Source organism: Hyla sarda, chromosome 4 (genome assembly GCF_029499605.1).
Source record: "Hyla sarda isolate aHylSar1 chromosome 4, aHylSar1.hap1, whole genome shotgun sequence".
Taxonomy (NCBI): Eukaryota; Metazoa; Chordata; class Amphibia; order Anura; family Hylidae; genus Hyla; species Hyla sarda.
Window position 1 is genome coordinate 55094682 of NC_079192.1, and position 27023 is coordinate 55121704.

Sequence of the window (27023 nt, forward strand, 5' to 3'; positions counted from 1 at the left end):
CGTTAACGGGACGGGGAGTAGAGCTGCGGCCGTGGGGCGCTCGCGGGGACGCACACTGATGACAGCGCCATCGGGCATAGGGATCCCGATAGCGCTGTGGATCAACAGTACATGTAATAATAGAGTAAATGTCTATGAGGCAGCCGTATGAGCTGCGTACATGTGTGAACTTCTGTCGGGTCACAGAGGCCATGAGAGCTCCGTACAGCTTCAGCTATCACAGGGTGAGAAGATCCTCTCCCTGTGATAGCCAAACTGACACTGCTGTGCGCATTGATGCGTGACGTTTAAATATGTCACGTGACAAGAGAGAGCCAATAGGATGTGATGGAGGCGGACCATCTCATTCTATGGCAAATCTCATTCCACGGCAATGCACCGACCCTGCTGGCAAGGAGCGGAACGGCAGCAAAGCCGTGAGGGCTGCAGTGAGAGGCAGGGCTGCCTCAGGGACATTCAGTGTGCCTGCGCCCTCTGCTGGCCGGATGACGAATGACAGCAGGAATATGTTGGATGACGGGGGGACCTTAGCCCTGCCCCCTCTTCTGCTTCGGAGGACTCCGGATCTGATTCCCCATCGGCACAGGTGACAGCCGGTGCCTGACAACCTGCCTGCTTCTTCTGGTGACTCCTTCATTTCAGCGCAGAGGACTGGAGCTGGCAGTTCCGGTGGGCAGACGTCAGGACTCGCGGCTGCTGGGTCGGCAGGCTCAGGTCGGCCTGGTGAGTGCACTTTATCTGGGGTTATTGGCGGTGGGGATGCTCCAGTCAGGGATTTATTAGTTCAATTGTTGGGGGTTCTGACGCAGCGGGTAGGGGGGGCAGGTCCTTCGGGGTCCCCAGTGTTGGTATGGGGGCAGTGGGGTCAGGGCCCAGTCCGGGGGGTGCTGTGGGGGTTCTGGCTCCAGTGGGTGCTGTTGCGAGTGCTTTGGGCGGGCCTGTGTCGGTGGTGAATGCAGACGGTGGGTCTGTGGTGTCGCGGGTGTTGGGTTGATGAAGGCTAAAGGGGAGGTTTATTTGTGCTTTGAGGGCCCCTTGGGTGCGCATTTGAAGCCTGAAGTTAAACAAAAATTTGGAAAGACGAGTACGTCGAAATTTTTTCTTTGCTTCCGTTGGAGAAATTCAACCTAGATAGGAAAAAGCAGGATGAGAGTAAGAAGGAGGAGGAAAAGCGCCGGTATCGGTTGATCCCGCACACTTTTTCTAATTGGATGCAGGCCTTTTCCATTTTGGCCAGTGTGATAGGTGAAAAGGCGCCTGAACATTGTTCGGCTCTTTTTTGTTATTTTGACTCTGTTGGGAAAGCTTATAGGGTGTATGGGGGAGTTGCGTGGTTGAGGTATGACGAACAGTTTCGTCAACGCAAGGCTGGTCACTGCGCTGGGGCCACAAGGATATTAGCTTGTGGATGCGTTTGATGTCGGCGCCACGTGGTGGGTCACAGCCCTTTCATGGGGCGGCTCTTCAACAGCTGGGCAGTCGGCCGGTATGTGCCGGGGCTGTTGCTGGCAGTACAATGAGGGATACTACAAGTTTCTCTCAGACTGTAAATTTTAACACGAGTGCTCCGGGTGTGGGGGCGCCCATAGTCTCTCACATTGTTTTAAGCGGGGCAAGGGTAAGTTGGCCGATTCTTCGCAAGCGCGGAGTGACGCCGCTGTAAGTGGTCGAGATGCTCCCGCTTCTAAGGCTGCATCCAGATAGGGCAGCGGCAGGTTTGTTGGAGTTGGGTTTTCGGGAAGGGTTTCGTATGCCTAGTGCGGCTGTAGCTTCGGGGGTGGGGGTTATCCTCAGATTGTGACAGAGAAGTTGTCGGGTGAGGTCGCTTCGGGTTGCATGGCGGGCCCGTTTGAGAGCCCCCCTTTTGGTGATCTGGTGATTTCGCCTCTGGGGTTGGTTCCCAAAAAGGAGTTGGGTAAATTTAGGCTTATCCATCATTTGTCATACCCGGCTGGGTTGTCTGTTAACGATGGCATTGATGCGGATGTTTGTTCGGTTTCGTACACGTCCTTTGATGCGGCAGTGCGGTGGGTGCAGAAGTTTGGTCAAGGGGCTTTGTTGGCTAAGACGGATATTGAATCGACATTTCGTTTGTTGCCGGTTCATCCGGATAGTTTTCGTTTGTTGGGGATACATTGGGGTGGGCAGTATTATGTGGATTGTTGTTTGCCCATGGGTTGATCTATTTCATGTGCTTACTTTGAGACGTTTAGTTGTTTTTTGGAGTGGGTGGTGAAGTGTGAGGCCGGCTGGTCTTCTGTGCTTCACTATCTGGATGATTTTTTGTTTTTGGGTCCTGCGGGTTTGTTCCATTTTGTTACACACTATGGAGGCAGTGGCTCGCCGTTTTGGGGTGCCATTGGCGGCAGACAAGATGGAAGGTCTGGTGTCGATGGTTAAATTTTTGGGTATCATCATTGACTCTGATCTCATGGATAGTGTTGCTCGCGAATATTCGCAATTCGAATATTATTCACGAATATCGCATATTCGCGAATTTCGCGAATATAGCGCTATATATTCGTAATTACGAATATTCGTTTTTTTTTGTTTTTTTTTCTTCACAGTACACATCACAGTGATCACCCCTCTCTGCTTCCAGCTTGTGTGGTGTAAAGAAAGCTGTAATACTACTGTGTGAGACTGGCGTGCGAAAATTCGCATATGCGAAAATTAGCATATGCTAATTTTCGCATATGCGAATTTCCACATATACTAATTTTCGCATACGCGTATTTTCGCATACGCGAAAATAAAACGAGAATATGCGAATATTCGCGAATATATGACGAATATTCGTCCATATATTCGCGAATATTCGCGAATTCGAATATGGCCTATGCCGCTCAACACTACTCATGGAGTGCCGGCTTCCAGACGATAAGTTGGCGGATCTTCGCCAGTCCGTGGCTCAGTGTTGAGAGCGTAGGAAAGTGCAGCTGCCTGAGGTGCAATCTTTGCTGGGCAAGTTGAATTTTGCTTGACGGATCTTACCCATGGGGTGGGTTTTTTTCCGGCGCTTGGCAATGGCTACGGCTGGGGTTACAGTTCCGCACCATTTTGTGCTCTTATCGATGGAAGTGAGGGAGGATCTGTTGGTGTGGGAGTCCTTTTTGTGAGTTTATAATGGTAGGTTGATTTGGATGGCTGAGGTGGTGGCAACAGATGAGTTGGAGTTGTTCACTGATGCCTCGGGGTCGGTGGGCTTTGGGGCATTTTTTCAGGGGCAGTGGAGTGCGGGCGTCTGGCCTGCTTCCTGGAGGTCGGCGGGATTGTTGGCGAACTTGGTTTTGCTTGAATTATTTCCGATAGTTTTGGCGGCTGAGATTTGGGGTAACCATTTGAAGGATCGGCGGGTGCACTCCAGTGGATAACATGGGGGTCGTGCATGCTATTAATAATCAAACATCCAGCTCGCCTCCTGTGTTGCGCTTGCTACGGCATTTGGTGCTGCGTGGTCTGCTTTTGAATTCTCAGTTTGTGGTGGTGCATGTTCCCTGAGTGGTCAACTCGGTTGCTGATTCTCTTTCTCGTTCACAGTGGGACAGGTTTCGTGGACTGGCGCCGGATGCGGAGTGGTGCGGAATTCCTTGTCCCGAGTGGCTGTGGAGCGTGGTCTGGGATCAGTGGCGGAGTTGATGCGTATGGCTGGAGTGGGCGCAGGTGTGTCTGAAGATGATTGGGTTTCGATGGTGTATTTTGTTGGCAGGTCGTATGAGTTGGGGGTCTCTGTGTCTGGAATTACGGTGCGCATCTCTGCTTTGGCCTTCTGGTAGGCCTCTAGGGGGTTGGTGGATGTGACCAAGCATTTTTTAGTTAAGCGGGATCGGGCAGGGGGGTGAGGCCGGATACTCGGCATCCGGTGTCATTTGACCTCTTGGTTTTTTTTGTTAGCAGGGTGGATTTGGAATGTAGGGATGCTTACGAGGCTTCTTTATTCCGCTTGGCTTTTTCTTTGGCATTTTTTGGTGCATTTCGGGTGTCTGAATTGGTGGCACGCAGTCGGTCATCTGTGGGTGGTTTTTTGTTTGGGGATGTGGAGCTGGGGGTGGATGAAGTGCGGTGTCGGATCCGTCGGTCTAAAACGGATCAGTCTGGATGGGGTCATTGGGTGGTGTTGGGGGAGATATCGAAGGTTTGAGGGTTTGTCTTGTGGGGTGTTTGAGGGACTTTTTGGAGGTGCGTCTGGTGGGTCCAGTTGTGTTGTTGGTGCATAGGGATGGGTCCTTCCTGTCCCGGTATCAGTTTGTGGCTGTTTTTCGGCAGTGTCTGGGTGGAGCTTCCTCTTTCTCTTTGAGTCTTTGCTGAGTTGCAGTGAGGTCAGTCCTGAGAGTGTCTGGTGTCCTAAAGAGGCCTAAAGTCTACCACGCAGCCACAGATCCACAAGTCTACTGCCCCACGGGTGAAAGTCAAAACCTGGTAAGCTACAAATGGGGTAAAGTCTGTCATAGTCAGTCTCAGTCAAGTCAGTCCAAGTCAAGTCTGTCTCAAGTCAGCATGGCCCTACATCAAATTGTCCAAATCCACTATAAGTCCCAGCGAGCCCTGTGGTCTTTGAAGTCACTGGTCACCTCCGTGGGCCTAGCTAAGCTGTATAGACTGTTACATCTGTCTGACTCAATAAAGCTGCTGTTGTTCTGTAACTTGCCGTCGGAGTCATTATTTACCCCCGCGCCTAGCCCAGGATTCAGCGGTATACCTTCGAGTGGTGGAGAGGATAAACAACGCCCTGGCATCACAAACACAAGGGGTTAATGCCATCTGCCCCTAGGGTAATTCCATCTGCCCTCATCCCACTCTCACCACAACTTCTCAAATCTCAAGTCTACATAATTCAAGTGTGTGAAAAGCATCATAAGTCCCAGCAAGGCAACAGGGCTATACTGCAAAGGGTTATACTGCATCTATTCTACTCTGCTCCGTACTATGTGTTGTACCATCTGCACCTGCTCGGTAAAATACAGTTATCTGTAACCCAGGTGTCCCCGTGTCTGGCCCAGGAGGAGCTGTCTCCATCTCAGACTGTGTATAGGCTAACGGTGCCCTGGTGTCACAAATTGAGAAGAATTTCTTGCACCACCATGTCACCACATATCTTTCTCATATCTATTTATCTCATATCTATCTATCATATCTATCTATCTTTCTCATATCTATTTATTTCATATCTATCTATCTATCTCTCATATTTATCTATCTTTCTCATATCTATTTATCTATTTCGTATCTATCTATCTCTCACATCTATCAATCTATATCTCACTCATATCTATCTATCTCATATCTATCTCATGTCTATCTATCTATCTCTCTCATATTTATCTATCTATCTTTCTCATATCTATTTATCTATTTCATATCTTTCTCTCACATCTATCTATCTATCTCTCACTCATATCTATCTATCTCATATCTATCTCATATCTATCTATCTTATCTGTTTATATATATTTATCTATCGATCTATCTTTTCATTATCTATCTCATATCTATCTATCATCTGATTCTGGGCCTGCTTTCATATATGACATGACACTGTGGCCTCCTATAATCTTGCTTTAAGGAGATCAGGTGATGCTGTGTAATTCTTCATCCTTTGTAGCTTCTAGGGAAGGGCTGGTATACATACATTCAATTCTTGGTATTTTGGCTCAGTGCCTGAGATTGTTTAGAAGGAAATCACCTGATCTAAGTAACAGTCTTGGTCTAAGGAAAGTGTTACACATTAACCTTAGTGTAACATAGACTGTACAGAATGTTCACAGCATATATGCGCCTCAACTTCCTTATTACTTCAACAAATTCTTATTTCAGTTCTTATTTTTGTTTATTTTAGGTGTTTTCCAGGGAAGAAAACAGTTTACATGGTGCTTAGGAGTGTCCCTGTCATTAAAACAAGTCAAAATGTTCTCACTGGTTGTGGTGTCATTGCTGAGGTCCCCACTGATCATTAAATTGAGCAGGAAGAAGCATGCTGCTGTACGCTTCACCCCCCTGCTCCCAGCCATCTTATGTCATATAATAGAGCCCATCTAGGGAAACTACATTTAGATCGCAGTAAGCAGGGGAGTGAGGCCCATAATTGCAGTATACAGATTCTCAAGGAAAGTCAATTGACTTTGACTGTATAATCCATTCACCTCACCTGTAAGTGCAGAGACCAGTGGCAGCACACATAAGAACCTGCACAGTGCTTGGCTGAGTGCTGTTGCTGATTTGTAATAGGGATCATTGGGGTCTCAGCATTGTGGCCCCACTGATCAAAACTACTGACATATCACTAGAACATCTCAGAAGTATCTTACAGCGACAGAACCCCTATTTTTAAGCATCCTGGAATACCCCTTTAGACCATCTCCCTAAATGTTTTTTTTCTCATTCCTGACCCCTTTAAGGACCATTTTTGCAGTTTTGCTTTTTTTCTCCTATTCCTTTTAAAAGCCATAACACTTTTATTTTTTCACCCACAGACCCATTTCAGGGCTTGTTTTCTGCGGGACCAATTGTACAATATAATGACAACTTAAAAAGAAAACTGTCACTTTTGTTTTTTTTTGTTTTTTTTACGCAGTGCCCTTTATGGTAAAAATGATACATTATCTTTATTCTGTAGGTCAATGCAATTAAAATGATACCCAATTTATATATTTTTTTGTATTGTACTATTTTAAAAACATGTTAAATTTTTTTTAACAAAATTCATATGTATAAAATTGGCCTTTTCAGACCCCTATAACTTTTTTATTTTTCCATATACAGGGATGTATGAGGGCTCATTTTTTTGTACTGTGATCTGTCGTTTTTATCTATACAATTTTTGCTTTGATGGGACTTTTTCGTTGCTTTTTATAAAAAAAAAAATTCTGTTACATGATGTAATTAAAAATCAGTATTTTTTGTGTTTGATTTAAATTTTTTTTACATTTACGCCGTTTACCGTGCGAAATTATAAACATATTTTAATAGTTTGAACATTTACGCATGCGGCCATATCAAATATGTTCATTATCTTTCCTTTTTAATCTTTTTTTATTTTTTGTTAAATTGGAAAAGGGTAATAGTTTTTAATAGTTATATAGTTTTAGAAATTATTTTTATTTACACTTTTTAAGTCCCCCCCTATGGCATAGCATTATACAGTGTGATCGGCGATCCACTGATATAACCTGGCTAAGCCAAGATTCGGTGGCAGGAGACAGGTAAGGGGACCCTCCTCCGCCATTTTAGCTCACGGAACCCCCGCGCTCACATTGCGGGAGTTCCGTGAGCCCCTCTGAATTACCACCAAGGTTTCACTTTTACTTTAGACGCCATGATCGGCATTAATCACAGCATCTAAAGGGTTAATGACCATCAGTAGCGGAAATGCTGCTGCCTGCTAAGGAGCAGTGAGCGTCTGGCTACTGATAGTAGCCGACACTCACTGTTCTGAAGCGAGGGCAACTTCAAAGCCGCTACAGGTATTCTCTTGGTTCTTAAGAAGTTAAAGTGTTACTATCTTTAAAAACGTTTGATAGGTCGATCACTGATTAGACATGTCAAAAGTTGTTGATCGCATCGGGAGTCACTCTTGAGACAATCACTCCTGAGACCTGCTGTGCTGCGAGGCAAGAGATCCGTCCATTTCTCTGCATAGACTTCTATGAGAGATCCGACTTCTATGCAGAGAAATGTACAGATCTCTCTGCCGGCCAAGGAGTGGAGTACAATGCTGCCCGCTTTACCAGCTAATAACCCACCATCACAGTGGGTCTCAGGAGACCTGGTGCAATCAACAACTTCTGACACGTCCTTATCCGAGAGAAGGGAAGTAAACGCATTTACCCAAGAAAGATCTCTTGTAATTTCTTTATTCGTCTGACGTCTTGTATCTACATAGACAGCGTATATTCAAAAAGTAGCCGGAGTGCGGCATGCAGAGCAGGGTTAGAGAAGGGTTACTGTCATTTAAGTCGCACCGCCAAGTTTCTCAACTCCCTGACCTAGTGCATTATAAGTGAAGGTGAACGCCTAGGAGACGTGCGTAGTGCCGAGTGTACTATTGTTTTGATTCTGTAAACTTTTGACATGTCTATCAAAACATTTTTTAATGACAGTAACACTTTAACCCCTATAGGACACAGGGCGTACAGGTACCGCCTGGACACCTGGTACCTTGTACACTGGGACATACCTGTACATCCCGAGTCCCCCACGGCTATGAATTGAGCAGAGGTGCTGCGCTTGCATCATGGACCGCAGGTCCCGGCGGCTACTTTGACACTGCCATTGCACCCCTTCCAAAAAACGGCCATTATGGGGATGGGGCAAAGCGGGCAACAATGGATCAGGATGGATCCCATTAACTATAATGGGGATCCATCAGGCGCCAATGTATTTGTAGCGGGAGTGCAAGAACTCATTTTTCTCCCGCTATTCTCCCCTCCTTTTCTGACGTCCACAGCCTGCTGGGTCGCAACCGCAATGTGAAAGGGGCTTTACTTGGGGAACACACCTTATGAACAGTAACTTAAAAGTGATCTTCTGGGAAAAGGTGAAGAAACTGATCCTGGGACGATGCAGCTACTTGCTTTCCTATATGGTTACCAAGCATTACAAAAATTCTGGGTTATAGCTGTAATGTAAAGTCTATGACATATTACTGATAATTTTATGATGAGGTACAGACAGTAAAGGAGAACCCAAAATATCCATGTTAAGTCCTTCATGAGTCACTGACCACACCATGCTCCACCGTCATCTCAGCCATAAGGTCAGGCCGATTTATCCCATGAATTCCACCATGCTTGACAATGATAACCCTCAGTTCTAAATATGGGGCCCTACAGGCATTAATACCGCTAATATCTGACCATGTGCCCTTTCGAGACCTTCTCAGTCAATGTTTCCAGCTTCTTACATGAGATGCTCCTACTTTTCAGTACTAATCTATTCACACCAGAGAAAATTGAGCCAGAAAACACATGTTCAGAGGGCGTGGGCACAACCCTTATCTCAGAGCCCATTTGTGTAGCTTCAGCTGCTATCGAGTATTCGGGTGACAGCAGGACCTCTCTGCTATATACTGAGCTGATATTACTAGTACGTGGTCTGTGTTCGGGAATATCCAGCTATCCAGAAGTAGACATTACTGCTTCTCAGTACATTATAATGACTGCGGATTGGCACTAGAAGGATGTACGTACAGAATCCAGGTCTAACATGGGCTTTGGTCACTTTACCACAGGAGGTTTTTAGTCCATGGAACCCTTGGAAAAACCCTATAAAAGAATTCTAATTTATGTATATATGTGTGTCTATAAATCCGCTGTCAGACACACATCTTCCCATGCTATAGAGCAATGTTTTCCAAACAATGTGTCTCCAGCTGTTGCAAAACTAAAACTCCCAGCATGCTCGGACAACCAAAGGCTTGGAGTGTCTGACCAATATATGCTGTCAATAAGTAGATTACTATGTGGTGGCGGGGTGTGAGATGGAGGGCAGATGGAATTACCGTAGGGGCAGATGGCATTAACCCCTTGTATTCTTGACGGCAAGGCATGGTTTATCCTCAATACCACCCGAAGGTATACCGATGGATCCTGGGCTAGGCACGGGGGCAATAATGACTCTGACGCCAAGTTACGGACAACAGTAGCTTTACTGAGTGACAGATGGTAAAGTCTATACAGTTCAGGCAGGCCCACGGAGGTGACCAGTGACTTCAGAGACCTTAAGGGCTTGCTGGGACTTGCAGTGGTTTTGGACAATTTAGTGCAGGCCACGTTGACTTGACAATAGATGACTGTGACTTGACTGGAGACAGACTAAGCTGTGACTGTGGTTACTTGCAGGTTTGTATCTTGTGGCTGCAGACTGGACTTGAGGCCTCCTATGACTCTGGACACACACTTAGGCACGACTGCACTGGACCTCAGCAGGAAGCAAGAGAGAGCAGAGGCTCCACCCAGGACTTTTATGGGGGAGGCTCTGGGCGGTCCCATTGGTCACCCTTGAGTCACCTGGTCACTGATACCTCCTGGGTAACAATCACATGACAAATCACATGGTAAACAGTTTTAAAGTGACAACGCTTTCTTCACACCTTACACAGTATAATACATGGTAAACATATTTACATGGGGGACAGATGCAAGGGGGGCTCAGGGGGACACTGAAGGGAGGTTGTCTAACAGGGCAGCAAGGGTATGGGGTAACACCTCCTGTACTGTGCCACCACAACTAGTAATGTGATTACAATGCATTCAGAAAGTCTTCAGACCCCATACATTTTTTTTCACATTTTGTTATGCCGAGGCCTCGTGCAAAAATAAAAAAGATTACATTTTCCTCCAGCATTCTGCACTCCATACCCCATAATGACAAAGTGAACACAGAATGTTAGAAATCTTCACTAATTGACTGAAAAGGAAAAACTAAAATATTACATTGATGTAAGTATTCAGACCCTTTACTCAGGACTTAGTTGAAGCCTCCAGTCTTCTTGGTGATGAAGCCACCAGGTTTACACACATGGAGTTAGGGATTTTCTACCATTCTTCTTTGCAGATCCTCTTAAGCTCTGTCAGGTTGGATAGGGACCATTGGTGGAAGCCATTTTGAGGTTTTTCCAGAGATGTTCGACTGGGTTGAAGTCAGGGCTGTTGTAACACCAAGTGCTCAGGGCCCGCTTCATCTCCGGAGCGCTCGCGGCGTTACTCTCTTGCCTGCAGCGCACCGGTCAGACTCGCTGACCGGGAGAGCTGCTCTGTGTCCCTCGCTACTCATGACTGTTGGAGTTCACCATCATGAACATATTGAATTTTTTGTGCTACCCAACTGCACTTCTGAAATTCTTCTGGGCTTGCCCTGGCTCCAATGTCATTCGCCTAGCCTCGACTGGGTCACCGGGGACATTAAGAGCTGGGGATCTTCTTGCCACAAATGATGTCTTCACCAAGTTTCTTCCTGCCAAGTCTCCATGGCTACTCCTTTGCCAGGTCTTCCTAAGGCCTATCAGGACTTTTCGGACGTCTTTTGTAAAAAGCAGGCAGAGGTTCTACCACCACATAGACCCTATGACTGTCCTATCGACCTGCTCCCTGGTACCACACCGCCCCGTGGTAGGATCTACCCACTTTCTGCCCCGGAAACCCAAACTATGTCTGAGTACATACAAGAAAACCTCAAAAGAGGTTTTATCCGGAAATCCTCTTCCCCAGCTGGAGCTGGATTTTTCTTTGTCGCTAAAAAAGATGGGTCTCTCCACCCTTGTATTGATTACCGCGGCCTCAATAAAATTACCGTAAACAATCGTTATCCTCTGCCTCTCATCTCCGAACTCTTCGACCGACTGCGAGGTGCCAAGATTTTCCCCAAACTAGATCTAAGGGGCGCTTATAACCTCATCCGTATTCGAGCAGGTGATGAATGGAAGACCGCCTTCAATACCAGAGATGGTCACTTTGAATACATAGTTATGCCATTTGGTCTATGCAATGCCCCAGCAGTCTTTCAGGACTTTGTTAATGAAATTTTTCAGGATATGCTGTACTCTTGTGTAGTAGTCTATCTTGACGACATCCTCATTTTTTCCTCCAACCTAGAGGTACATCGCCTTCATGTTCCTCAAGTGCTCCAGCGACTACGTCAAAATCAACTTTACGCCAAAATCGAGAAGTGTCTATTCGAACGCAGCAGTCTTCCCTTCTTGGGTTACACTGTGTCCGGACAAGGTCTTCAAATGGACCCTGATAAACTTTCTGCGGTAATGGATTGGCCTCGTCCCACTGGCCTGCGAGCAATCTAAAGATTTCTCGGATTTGCAAATTACTACCGTCAATTCATTCCCCACTTCTCCACCATCGTTGCTCCTATTGTAGCACTGACTAAGAGATATGCTAATCCGAAATCCTGGCCGCCACAGGCGGAGGAAGCCTTTAACCACCTCAAAGCCGCCTTCTCCTCTGCTCCAGTCTTGTCCAGACCTGATCCTCAGAAGCCCTTCTTCCTCGAGGTTGACGCCTCCTCTGTTGGAGCCGGAGCTGTTCTCCTACAAAAATCCGCCAAAGGAAAAATGTCACTTGAGGATTTTTCTCCAAAACTTTTTCACCTCCAGAAAAAAATTATTCCATCGGAGACCGTGAACTGTTGGCGATTAAGTTGGCCCTTGAGGAATGGAGACATCTTTTGGAAGGATCCCTTCACCCCATCACCATTTATACAGATCACAAAAATTTGTCTTATCTACAATCCGCCCAGCGGCTAAATCCTCGCCAGTCTAGGTGGTCGTTGTTTTTTGCCCGTTTCAACTTTCAGATCCATTTTCGTCCCGCAGACAAGAATGTCAGAGCTGATGCTCTATCTCGTACCACCGATGCCTCTGAAGCCGAGACCCTTCCTCAGCACATCATTTCCCCTGAGTGCCTGATCTCTTCTGCTCCTGCTTCTCTGGTACCCGTCCCTCCAGGAAAGACTTATGTTCCTCCCCGTCTTCGCCTCCGGATCCTCAAATGGGGCCATTCCTTCCTTCTGGCTGGTCACGCTGGAATAAAAAAGACTTTACAGTTGATTGCCAGACACTATTGGTGGTCCTCCTTGGAAAAGGATGTGACCGATTTCGTACGAGCCTGTACAGTATGTGCACGTGACAAGACCCCTCATCAGAAACCTTCAGGTCTTCTCCATCCTCTGCCGGTGCCTGAACAGCCTTGGTCCCACATAGCCATGGATTTCATCACTGATCTTCCTGTATCCCATGGCAACACGGTCATCTGGGTGGTCGTTGATCGTTTTTCCAAAATGGCTCACTTTACTCCGCTTTCAGGCCTTCCTTCTGTGCCACAGTTGGCGACGCAATTTTTTCTGCAGATCTTTCGTCTTCACGGGCTTCCCATGCATATCGTCTCGGATAGAGGCGTTCAATTTGTGTCTACATTTTGGAGAGCTCTCTGCAATCAATTAAAGATCAAATTAAATTTCTCGTTCTCCTACCACCCGCAGTCCAATGGACAAGTGGAGAGAGTGAACCAGATCCTTGGTGACATCCTGCGACATTTTGTTTCCTCCAGTCAAGATGATTGGGTCGACCTGTTACACTGGGCTGAATTCTCGTACAATTTAAAAAACTCTGAGTCATCCGCCAAGTCTCCATTCTTTGTGGTGTACAGCCGTCACCCTCTTCCCCCCCTCCCCATCCCCACTTCATCTGGAGTTCCTGCCGTAAATGATTTGACCCTGGACTTCTCTTCTATCTGGAAGGAAACTCAAAAGTCGCTCTCACTGGCCTCTTCTCGCATGAAGAAACATGCGGATAAGAAGAGAAGAGCTCCTCCTGTCTTTGCCCCTGGTGACAAAGTGTGGCTCTCTGCCAAATATATTCGGTTTCGTGTCCCTAGCTACAAGTTGGGTCCTTGTTACCTCGGACCATAGATTCAAAAGTCAAATCAACTCTGTCTCCTACAAGCTCCATCTTCCTCCTTCTCTTCATATTCCTAACTCCTTTCACACTGCCAGACGAAGGGTCCAGTTCGGACCAGAAACACGTTGCTTTCTGTGCTAATAAATACCACGTTTAGACACTGAGAAGGGTCTACAGAGCTTTCTTTACATCAGCGCCATCAACGGCCCAACTTTGCTTTTTTCTTGTTACTCACACTGCTGGGGCATCACCTTTGCTCCAGAGGACCGTGGCTGCAGACCTGAGACATCACCTAAGGCTATCACAGATGTTGTGCTCTCAGCACAACGAAAATAGGTGAGTGTTACAACTTAACCTGTTTTCATCTCACCTATAAACATCCTTCACTAGGGGCGCATATCCCTGTTTTTTTTCTTCTATCTTTTCTATAACTCCTTTCATGTATCCCTTCTCAAACCTCTCATTCTTAACCGCTTTTCCCCCAAGGTCACCATTCCTGCTCCTGTCACTGGGTCCTCTGACGTCTTCTCGGTAAAAGAAATCCTCGCCTCCAAGGTCGTCAGAGGTAAAAAAAAAAAATTCTCGTTGATTGGGAGAATTGTGGCCCCGAAGAGAGGTCTTGGGAGCCCGAGGACAATATCCTCGACAAGGAGCTCATCCATAGGTTCCTGGGCTCCAAAAAGAGGGGGAGACCAAAGGGGGGGGGGTACTGTAATGCCGCGAGCGCTCCGGGCCCCGCTTCCCCTCCGGAGCGCTCGCGGCATTACTCTCTTGCCTGCAGCGCCCCGGTCAGACTCGCTGACCGGGAGCGCTGCTCTGTGTCCCTCGGCGGGGATGCGATCCACGTGGCGGGACGTGCCCGCCCGCGGATCGCATCCCGTATCACTCACTGGTCCCGTCCTTCTGCTCAGTCCCGGCACGCGCGGCCCCGATCTCTAGGGCGCGCGCGCGCTGGGTCTCTCAGATTTAAAGGGCCAGTGCACCATTAATTGATGCCTGGCCCAATTAGTTCCAAGCACTCCCTACACTATTTAAACCCACTTCCCCTTCCTGTCCTTGCCGGATCTTGTTACCTTGTGCCCTGAGAAAGCGTTTCTGTGTGTTCCATTGCCTGTGTACCCAGACCCTTGCCATTGCCCCTGACTACGAACCGTTGCTACCTGCCCAGACCTTCTGCTACGACCTTGCTCTTGCCTTATCCTTGTGTACCGCGCCAGTCTCAGCCGTCAGTGAGGTTGAGTCGCTATCGGGTGGAACGACCTGGGGGTTACCTGCCGCTGCAAGTCCATCCCGCTTTGCGGCAGGCTCTGGTGAAAACCAGTAACCCCTTAGATTCCGTTCCCCTGTTACGGCCCACGCCATCACCTCACTGACACAGAGGATCCACCCGTGTCCTCCCCGCATACCAATCTGGATCCTGATAGCTGTGGCTGAGCCACTAAAGGAAATTCACACTGTTGTCCTTAAAGAAGATATCCCATGCAGCAAAGAAAAAAAAAAAACCTAGCCATTCCATAGTATATTCACCTACCACCTCTCTGACATGTTTGTGATTTTTTTCCGGACCCCATTCACCGGCTATTCAGCTCATAAATTCCAGTTACTTCCTGGTTATGGTGGCTATGCCTGTGATCTCAAAGACTACATTTCCCTGCATGCACTGCTTACATTTCCTACTCTCAGCTGCCTGAGCAGAGAGCTTGTTACCACCCCTAACTTATGTTAGCCACTCCCACAGCTCTGCTAGTCCACTCCCACATAACACTGAGCTCCAATCATAGCCCTATACAGCAGGGTGGCCACATAACACTGAGCTCCAATCATAGCCCTATACAGCAGGGTGGCCACGAGGAAACAAAATGTAATCTCAGTGCTCAGAGAGAGGGACCCTGGAGATGAAGCTGCAGTTTTACACTGTAAAATCACTCCCTCCCCCTCCTCCTCTCAGTGAAACAGCTTTACAGTGGCCCAATCACCTCCCCTCTTCTCTGCCCTGCACTCCTCTATCCCCAGTGCTCAGTGTGACAGCTCTATGCTGGCAGCTCCCTCCCCTCCATTCTCAGTGTGACAGCTCTACTCTCCTGCTCTCCCTCCCCTCCATTCTCAGTGTGACAGCTCTACGCTGGCAACTCCCTCCCCTCCCCCCTCTCCTCCGTTATCAGTGTAAAAATATTAGCAAGGAGAGGGGAGAGAATCAGCCTGTTTTCTGGGGCTGCTATGATCTGAATCAGCCGGCATATAGGCAGTGCTGCTCAGCCAATCACTGCAGAACAGAGGGAGGAGCTAAGGCCGAGCACAGGGAGCTCTCTGCAGCACAGGGGTTTTCTGGGTAATTGTCATGTCACGGCCCCGGGATGCTGCTGATAACAGCTTGAATAGGGGGTCGCAAGTCATGAAAACCTGGAACAGCTGAATTTCCTGTCAGACAGAAGAATGCAGAAAAAGCTTGTTTCTAAGCAGCATTGGTAATGGAAGTGATTTACAAACCTATATAACTTTACCTTCTGCACTAACAGCTTGTCCTTTAACCTACTTCTGGGTCATCTTGACTGTATGCTTAGGCTCATTGCCTTGTTTGATGGTGAGCCTTTAGCCCAGCCTAAGGTCAAAAGCAATATAAAATATCCCTGCACTTTGTTTCCTTCACCTTTCTTTTAACCCTGACCAGTCTCCCTGGTCACCCCCACAACATAACAAAATGTGAAAGGGTCTGAAGACTTTGCATTGTATGTATATAATCTCCCATCATACACCAAAGATTCAATGCAGATACAGTACTTAAAGTATTAGAGGGGGGCAGTCTCATTCCCTGTCACTTGTGTTGACGATATATAGATGACGAAATCTTTATCTGGAAGACTCAAGATTAAATTGTTGTCATACGCGAAACATCTAAATAACAACAGCCCAAACATTAAACTTAGTGAATATCCCCTTTTTGGACATTAAATTTGGGATAAATACTAACATGTAAATTGTGGCAGTGTAATGTATTTATCTTTCCATGTTCCAGCAGTGATCTGCTTGTGGCATTTACTGTGGCACTAATGGCGCTGCTCTATAGTCATGGAAACCAGCACTGCCTCCCTTTGCTGGCGCTTTGCTGAGTACAGATGCCTGTGATTGGATTTTCCATTGGGTTTGGATTCCTAGATCTCTGACTTCCTGTCTCTTATTGATCTTTTTTCTGGCTGCTGATTTTGCCTTTGATGTTACTTCACAATTTCCTTTCTGCCCTGATGTTACCCTCTGGTTCTGACCCCAGAATGTATTCTAACTAGTTGTGTCCTGCCAAGTTTGTGTGGTTCTTACCCAGTCTGTCTGACTACCCCTTGTATCCTTAGGCCAGGCCCTGAACACTTATCTAGAGTAGAGACCATCACCTAGTTGGGGCCACTATCTAGGGTCGTCCAAGTAGGCAGGAACCGTAGCACTGTCCCCCCCAACTACATTACAGACAGACATTGATCATTAGGAAACCACTACTACCTGGCAAACATTGTGTTATTCTAAAGGCTGAATTGCTAAGAGGAGAAACGGCTCCACTTTTGAAAAGTTTAAATTGGGGTCAGAGGAACCTAAAAAGTAATTATTCTTGACAGCAAATACTAAATTGCTACAACTAGGGGAGAAACTATATATAACTGCCAGCAGTGGGAGCTCTTACGTTTTCTATGGTGTTCTTGTGGGCGTGGCTATGTCTATAAATAGGCCATACCCGGATACTTCAGAGGAGTATTTGTTCTGCTGGACTACGGAGCACTTGTCTATTGAACTACAGAGCACTATTCTGCTGAACTACTGAACACTTGTCTATTGATTTACAGAACATTGGTCTACTGGACTTCTACTAAGGGAATTGCTGGATAAAATCTTAAGATTAGTTGCCCATGGCCCCATATGGGGCGAAGACGGATACACTGTTACCGGTTATGACCCTGGCATTCCTCTTCTCCCTGCTGGTAAGTAAATACTAGCAGTTCACACCAATAGATTTTTTTGTGTATGTGAATGTAAATTTGACATTCATATATGTATATATATGTATATATGTATATATATATGTATGTATACTTTATTACTTTATGCTTTCTTTGTTTTTTTAAACCATTTTTTTTATCTCACACACAACATATATATATATATGTATGTATACACAAATAAGAGGCTGTATGGGGGAAAAATATACTGATGATGATACGTATAACAAAACAGATTAAAAACACACAGAGAGAATGTAAAATGAAATAAAACAGATAGAAACAATCAGTTTAGTGCAGATACAAACAATTGATACAGCAATTCAGTATATACGGTAGCTCACTGCAACCAGTGGCTACACAGTGGCTTCTACTTGGATCTCTAATAATAATAATGATAATAATATTGTTATAATATATAATATTGATCATTATTATTATTATTATTATTAATAATAACAACAGTTTTATTATGATTATATTATCATTATATTATACCATAATATATGATATGTATTATTTTATTATTAATATTATTATTAATAATAATAAGATTTTTTTTACTATTACTATTAAGATTTTTTAATAGTATTAATAATCATTGTGATGATTTTTTTGTTATAATTATTAGTATTATTATCTGAATAATTGTAATAAATGTATTTGTAGCAGAATTTTAGGCCTACTGCACTCCTCTGCATCAGCAAACCAAGGAATACACTCGGTTTATCTGATGCAGAATTTAACCCTGTATGCCTATGGCAGTCCGGGCATGCTGAAAGTTGTAGTTGTAGTTTTGCAACAGCTGGAGGCACACTGGTTGACCTAGCTCCTATCAAAAAACCTTTCCATCTCCCCCTTTCCGAAAGAAAAAGGCATCACACCAAAATACCAAAATGTGTAGGGGTCAGCCTTAGCATTTATTTAAAAACAACATAAACAAACAAGGTACATATTTACCAAATACTTCTTCATGTTAGGTTCTAGCTTTATGCTACCACTGACTTCCAGTGGGCAAGTACGACATCAAACCTCACAACATTCTTATCATTTTTAATTGACCGCCCACTGTGACTTTAGATGTAGATGGGGCTAAATTGAAAAAAAAATGGCATTTTGTAACTTTTGGGGGCTTCCGTTGCTACTTTTCGGTAAAAATGACACTTTATCTTTATTCTGTAGGTTCATACGATTAACCTCTTAAGGACCCATGACGTATGCATACGTCATGGGTCCCGGTCCTGCGATATAACGCGGGGTCACACGGTGACCCCGCATCATATCGCGGCGGGCCCGGCGTCATAGTGAAGCCGGGACCCGCCTCTAATAGCGCGCGGCACTGATCGCTGTGCCGCGCGCTATTAACCCTTTAGCCGCGCGCTCAAAGCTGAGCCGCGCGGCTAAAAACGAAAGTAAAAGTGCCCGGCTAGCTCAGGGAGCTGTTCGGGATCGCCGCGGTATAATCGCGGCATCCCGAACAGCTGTAGCACAGGAGGAGGTCTTCTTACCTTCTCCTGCGCTGTCCGATCGCCGAATGAATGCTTCAAGCCTGAGATCCAGGCTTGAGCATTCAATCGCCTAAAACACTGATTGATCCATTCCTATGGAGATGGATCAATCAGTGTAAAAGATCAGTAAATGCAATGTTATAGCCCCTTATGGGAGCTATAATGTTGCATAAGAAAAGTGTAAAAAAATCATTAACCCTTTCAATTATCCCTTCCCCTAATAAAAGTTTAAATCACCCGGCATTTCCAAAAATAAAAAAAACATTATGTAAATAATAATAAAAATAAACATATGTGGTATCGTCGCGTGCGGAAATGTCCGATTTATAAAAATATACCGCTTTTTAAACCGCTCGTTCAATGGCGTACGCGCAAAAAAATTCCAAAGTCCAAAATAGCGCATTTTTGATCACTTTTTATACCACAAAAAAGTGAATAAAAAGTGATCAAAAAGTCTGATCAGAACAAAAATGGTACCGCTAAAAACTTCAGATGACGGCGCAAAAAATGAGTCCTCAAAGCGCCCTGAACACAGAAAAATAAAAAAGTTATAGGGGTCAAAAGATGACCATTTTAAACGTATAAATTTTCCTGCATGTATTCATGATTTTTTTCGGAAGTGATACAAATTCAAACCTATACAAGTAGGGTATCATTTTAACCGTATGGACCTACAGAATAAAGATAAGGTATCATTTTTGACAAAAAATGTACAGCGTAAAAATAGAAGCCCCCAAAACTTACAAAATAGTGTTTTTTCATCAATTTTGTCGCACATTGATTTTTTTTCCCGTTTCACCGTAGATTTTTGGGTAAAATGACTAATGTCATTACAAAGTAGAATTAGTGACGCAAAAATTAAGCCATTATATATAATTTTAGGTGAAAATTTTTAAGAGTTATGATTTTTTAAAGTTAAGGAGGAAAAATTGAAAATGAAAAAACGGAAAAAGCCCGGGTCCTTAAGGGGTTAAAATGATACCCTACTTATATAGGTTTGATTTTGGGTTACTACTGTTATAAAATTATTCCTTTATGCACGGAAATTAGTAGGTTTAAAATTTACTCTTCTGACCCCTATACCTTTTTTTTTCCCCAATGAGGACTAATGCACCATGATCTGAAATTTTCATCGGTACCATTTTTGTTTTGATGGGACTTTTTGATCGTTTTTTATACATTTTTTTTTAAAGTATACAAAGTGACCAAAAATACGCAATTTCGGATTTTGGTATTTTTTTTACGTATACGCCATTGACTGTGCGATTTAAATAACATTGTATTTTTATAGTTCTGACATTTACAAATGCAGCAACACCACATATGGTTATTTTTATAATGTTTTTATTTTTTTATATGGAATTTGGGAAAAGGGGGGTTATTTAAACTTTTAATAAGGAAGGCGTTAATGTGTGTGTTTTTTTTTCTTTTATTAAACTTTTTTTTACACTTTATTAGTAGTGATGAGCAGCAGGGGCCATATTCGAATTCACAATATTTTGCGAATATATTGACGATTATTCGTCCTATGTTCGCGAAATTCGCATATTCCCTATGTTCATTCACTTTTTTTCCCATGCGAAAATGCACGTAATAATTTGCATAAAAATTTGCATGTGAAACGAAAAAAAAAAAAATGTGCATGGAAAATACGCATAAAATTCGCATGTGAAAAAAAGAAAAAAACTATATTCGTCATTACGAATATAGCGCACTATAGTCTAAATATTCCCGAAATCGCAAAATGCCGATATTTGCAAAAAAAATTTGCGCACGTGGAAGCCACACATACTACTGAGCCTCATTTTTAAGTGTTTTAAGGACATTACATAAAGTAGGATCAGCCTGTAGTGGGGTTTTCCACTGTGATTTTGAGTGTGACTCCATATCCAGACCTCCATGGGTTGATAAATTTGATTTCCATTGATCATTTTTGTGATTTTGTTGTCCGCACATTCAACTATGTAAAGATGAAAGTATTTCATACAATTAGTTCATTCATTGAGATCTAGGATGTGTTATCTTAGCGTTCCCTTTATTTTTCTGAGCAGTGTATATATCACCTGATTTAAAGGTGTACTCTGGGGAACTAAAGCCATAACCCATCCTTTTCCTCTCATCAACCTATTTAACTGTCTAAATATTATTTATTAGCTATATAGAGCAGTTCCCCCTCTTTCAGTTGTCACTTCCATGCAGGGAGTGAGAAAAATACGTCATCCTGCCATCCTTTGTGTCTCTGTCCAAGCCCCTCTCTGAAAGCAGCCCCATCCCCCTAAGAGACACAGACCATGTGGTTTCTGCCATGCACTGATGAGTCATTCTCCCTTTAGTGCTGAAGGTGAGGTGTGTGCAGTTTCAGCCAATAAGACACTGAACCTCTCTCTGCTGCTCAGAGCAGAAGGGTGGGGGCTGCTCTCAGAGAGTGAGCTGAACTGCAGAGCAGAGCTGCAATGGTTCCTGGGAAATGTAGTATCTATGAGGCAAGGGGAGGGAAGGAGGGTAAAGAACATCAAGCAACCAAAGACAACAGGGGCCACATGAGCCGCCATGCATCTCAGGCAGGATGGTTTACAGGGAACATATCCAGGTAGTGTGGTGGCTTTAGAGCTTTTTTTTATATGCATACCTTCCTGGAGTACCTCTTTAATGGTTTTAAGTAAGTGCTGGCTGTTGGAATCTATGAGCAGTGCTGGGTATATGTGTATAAATAAAGATATATATATATATACATACGTAGAGAGAGCTGTATGAAGTTACCGGGTTGGCTTGGAGTTACCTCCAGTTGGGGTTGGCTCTTACCAATTTTTTGTTTTCTGAATAACTTGCCCCGTCTGCTTGCAAATACTAGTACAAAATGTTCACCAATGACCTTTAACCTCTAGCAATGATAAAAGTACAATAGAACTTGTTAGTCACACTGTATGCCCATAAACTGGGGCACATTTTAAGGTTTTTACAAATTGCGACATACGGGAAATTTCGGCCAGTTCTACAAATGAAAAAAAAAAAATTAGCCGAGTCATTCTGTATTGCGCAGTTCACAATGGAGATTATGAATTCTAAAAACCTAGCTGCTGAGCAACGTGCCCGGAACGTTGTATCAGTATAGGTAGGCATAGGTGTGGCAAGGATTTTACATACCTAACACAGTGATAATTGTATAAGGTTTAGCCCATGGAAAACTGGTGGAAACCATGTACTGGAGTAGTGTTATCCCAACCAGGGTGCCTCCAGCTGTTGCAAAACTACAACTCCCAGCATGCCCAGACAGCCTTTGGCTGTCTGGGCATGCTGGGAGTTGTAGTTTTGCAACAGCTGGAGGCACCCTGGTTTGGAAACACTCTACTAGAGCTACATAAACATTACTCGTGGACATGAATGTGACAGTCTTTTAACTCTTTGTGACTTTAGGCTAAATATTCACCCAACTTATTTTTGGTGTTTTTTTTTTTTCTTCTTTTTTTTCGTACTGCTCTTCGCTTTCTCGACTTCATGGCATAATGGGGGGGGGGGGGGATTTATCAAAATCTGCGCTGAGGAAGAGTGGTGCAGTTGTCCATAGCAACCAATCAGATTGCTTCTTTCATTTTTCACAGGCCTCTTTATAAATGAAAGAAGCAATCTGATTGGTTGCTATGGGCAACTGCACCACTCTTCTTCAATACAGGATTTCATTAATCTCCCCCAATGTCTTGTTGTCTTGTAAACTAGACATTTACTTTATTGTATATCTTTTTGAATGATAATTTTAAAATGTTATTTTTACTTTGTATACCGATGGTGCTGTTGTACTGATTATTTGTATGATGTCGGTACAAAAGGATTACATATAAATCATCTCCCATTTATTTCAATAGGAGAAGACTTATAAAATGCATGTTTTCCAAAACAAGCTGTATTTTAGAGCAGTGTTTTCCAACAAGGGGTGCCTCCAGCTGTTTCAAATCTACAACCCCCAGCATTCTCGGACATGTTAGGAGTTGTCGTTTTGAAACAGCTGGAGGCACCCTGGTTGAGAAAAACTGTTTTAGGGTACGTTCAATTGAGCGGATCCACAGCGTATTTTATGCTGCAGATCCGCCACTGAAGGATCCCTACAGGGTGCCTTTAGATGTGCCTGCTCGGAGCGGCAATCAGCCACTAAGAGCAGACACTGCTGCAATGTGTGAGTTGCCGCGTATGTGCGGTGTACTCGCGCACATCATGACCGCTCCCCCTTCTCTATGTACTAGGCCGAGAGCAGCCGCGATGTGCGAGTCTACTGTGCATGCGCGCGGCGACTCGCACATCGCAGTGTGTCTCCGAGCAGGCACCTGTAAAGGCAGCATACAGTCCTTCAGCGGCGGATCCGCAGCGCAATCTGTGTTGGGGATCCGCCCATGTGAACGTACCCTTAGAGTAATGTCCCTTTTTTGGGCATTTCTGTGTTTTTTTGTTTTATTTTTTGCTTTTTTTTTATTCCTTTCACTGAAATCAATAGGAGTCTTCTTTTATGTAGGTGACTTCTTTAGGCAAGTTTTTTGTAGCTGAGACGCTATTTTTCTGTATTAACATTAAAAAAAAGCACCAAAAAAGCATCAAAACGTGCTAGAAAATGGCACAAATTTAAATGAAGTGTATAAAAGAAGCACTGACAGGAAAAGGCAGGGGAAGCTAACACATTTGCTAACAAGGTTAACTTTCCCTGCCTTTTCCTGTAAACAGATTGCTAGACAACCTCTCTATATGATGGAAGCCTAAAGCACTTCCTAATGTAAAGACGTACACGGGTCCCGACACCCTTCAGATTTAGCAAAAACCCCTTAGGCTGTGTTCACATGTTCAGATTTTTTATTGCAACAATTGTACACCAAGCAAGGAACGGATTCCAAGAGAGAAGTATTTTTTTTATATATTTGTCTTCCATTTATGATCTGTTCCTGGCTTTGCATCTAATAACTGCAATAAAAAACCTCAAAGTGTGAACACAGCCTTACGCAGTCATGTGCCATAAAGCGGTAAAACGAGCACATGGGTTAATAGATAATCTGACTTTGTGTAGATAACTTATACAACTGAAGTCTTGTCAGAGAGGCCGCCATGGCCTCAGCTTCAGAAACCTGTTTATCAGCTGCTATCACTGGGATAGGCAAATGGCGGGATATCAGCAGCAGCACAGGAGACTCCCCTGATTTGACCCCTGCCTGTTTCGCGTTCTGTCTCTGGTTTTCACTTTGTACTGCATTTTCTGTTTGGTTTGTCCTGGCTTGTCTGATTTCCTTTATGCTCCTATGTGCACTTGGCCCAGCGTAGGGACCGTCGCCCAGTTGGGGGCCGCCATTAGGGGTGGATTTTCCCAGCAGGTAGGGACAGTAGCAGAGTTTAGTTTAGGGTGACTCCCTACCTGACATGACAGCTAAACATTTCCCAAATATGTCCCTAACTGACTTCAGGTCACGCCCTCAGCCACTCCAAGTGTGTTGCCAGACAAATTTGTACCCCCTTCCCCAGAGATGCACCCAGGCTGAACAGCATTACAATCAATGAAGGGGCTCCCTGAGGAAGAGGGGAATCCCCACTCCATAGGTGGCAAAATTCTTTTTGACCTTGTCACAACCCCCCTAAGAGAGACCCACACAAAAAACCTCAACATGCCCCAAATCTCATGTGAATACCTCCTATGGTTTTGAGATATCCTAGCATTCCTCTATATACCGGACATGCATCATAGTTATTAAACGCTATTAGATCACAACTAGCAGTGATCAGGGAAGGAAAATATGACAAAGATGGTGTCTTCCCCACCCATGTGACAGACAGAAACCTGTGACTAATAGTTCCATCTCCCTGGATCTTTCATACAACCAGGCTGATATCTTAAAGTGTCTAAGACCTCCATGTTTCATGGGTTTTCACATTGTCTCCTCACATGATGCTCAGATGGAATCTAAACCTGATCAAGTCAGAGGTGAATGCAAACACCTGAGGATCTCTATATACACTGGCACTAAACCTGTTCTGCACCACTTGTCTTGTCCTGCACTCACAGAATAATAGAACACTCACTGCCAGGCTCCCCACAGATGTGCTCATCGTTATATTACTATGCTTATGCTTTTTTATCTATTGCTAAGTTCATCTGTAATAGGATATTCATTCTGAAGTTCATGGTTGTAAAATTACCAGGCGTGACCTCTGTCTTCACTTCTCATGTCTGAGGAATGCAGTTTAACTAGAAATGATTATGTAATATATTCTACTCTGATGTATACAAGACTGTTCTTCAGAGTGTAAGTAATACAGTATCTATCTATCTCATATCTATCTATCTATCTATCTCATATCTATCTATCTATCTATCTATCTATCTCATATCTATCTATCTATCTATCTATCTATCTATCTATCTATCTATCTATCTCATATCTATCTATCTATCTATCTATCTCATATCTATCTATCTATCTATCTATCTATCTCATATCTATCTATCTCATATCTATCTATCTATCTCATATCTATCTATCTCATATCTATCTATCTCATATCTATCTATCTCCCATCTATCTATCACATATCTATCTATCACATATCTATCTATCTCCTATCTATCACATATCTATCTATCTCCTATCTATCTATCTATCTCATATCTATCTATCTCATATCTATCTATCTATCTCATATCTATCTATCTATCTATCTATCTCATATCTATCTATCTCATATCTATCTATCTATCTCATATCTATCTATCTCATATCTATCTATCTCATATCTATCTATCTATCTATCTATCTGTTATATATTTCATATCTATCTATCTATCTATCTATCTATCTATCTATCTCATATCTATCTATCTATCTATCTCATATCTATCTTTCTATCTATCTATCTATCTATCTATCTCATAGCTATCTATCTCATATGTGCTGCTCTCCTGGGATATTTTTATCTATCTATCTATCTCATATCTATCTATGTCATATCTATCTTATATCTATCTATATATCTATCTCATATCTATCTATTTATCTGTTATCTATCTCATATCTATCTATCTATCTATCTATCTCATATCTATCTATCTCATATCTACCTATCTATCTCATATCTATCTATATATCTCATATCTATCTATCTCATATATATCTATCTATAATTTATCTATCTCATATCTATCTATGTAAACAAAAAAGGCTACGCAGCACTCTAAAATTGGTAAAAGGGTGAAAAAACTGGTATTTATTTAATCCATGTTTTAGCAGCTGCTGGAACATGTATTGAATAAATCATAGTTTTTTCACCCTTTTCCCAATTTTAGAGTGCTGCGTAGCTGTTTTTTTGTTTGTTTATCTATGGAAATCAAATTTGAGATGCTGGCACCCACCAAATATTTACAAGTAGTGCTGCTTCATACTCTCTTTTTATCTATCTATCTATCCCATCTCTATCTATCTATCTATCTATCTCATATCTATCTATCTACCTCATATCTATCTATCTATCTATCTCATATCTTTCTATCTCATATCTATCTATCTAATATCTATCTCATATCTATCTATCTCATATCTATATCTATCTATCTCATATCTATCTATCTATCTATCTATCTATCTATCTATCTATCTAATATCCATCTCATATCTATCTATCTCATATCTATCTATCTATCTATCTATCTCATATCTATCTCATATCTATCCATCTATATCTATCTATCTCATATCTATCTATCTATCTCTCATATCTATCCATCTATATCTATCTATCTCATATCTATCTATCTCATATCTATCTATCTCACATCTATCTCTCAAGCATGCTTGAAAAAGCCAGTGTGAGACCGGTGAAACATTGTATCACCTTTTTCTGCATGGGATAAATAAATCGCCTTTTTTTAATTCACCTGGAGTGCTGCGGAACCTCTTTGTATGCATCGATAGACGGACCGTGACCGGGTCTGATCTGACTGCACCCACCTTATCCCTTCATTTTTTGGGTTGTGCTGCTTTTTGCTGTTTTGGATATCTCTCTATCTATCTATCACCTATCTTTCTAGCAACATAATTTATATAATAGAACTGCTCTTCAAATTGTATTTCATAAGGGGCAGTATGATTTAAAGTGTAATTTATAAAAAAA

At 43.5% G+C, this 27023-nt stretch overlaps 1 protein-coding gene across 2 annotated transcripts in view; it reads left to right on the forward strand.

The window, feature by feature from the left end:
- The first annotated feature begins 475 nt into the window (after window positions 1-475).
- The window catches only part of LOC130367949 (tumor necrosis factor receptor superfamily member 22-like), a 54353-nt gene continuing 27805 nt past the window's right edge, over window positions 476-27023 (forward strand). The window contains exons 1-2 of one of the 2 annotated variants that reach the window (XM_056571004.1): window positions 476-723; window positions 17230-17364. In XM_056571004.1, the coding sequence (XP_056426979.1) occupies window positions 17293-17364 (72 nt within the window). In that variant the 5' untranslated portion in view covers window positions 476-723; window positions 17230-17292. Of the gene's footprint in view, window positions 724-17154; window positions 17365-27023 lie in introns of those variants that run through there. The other variant, XM_056571005.1, reaches the window with a different exon arrangement.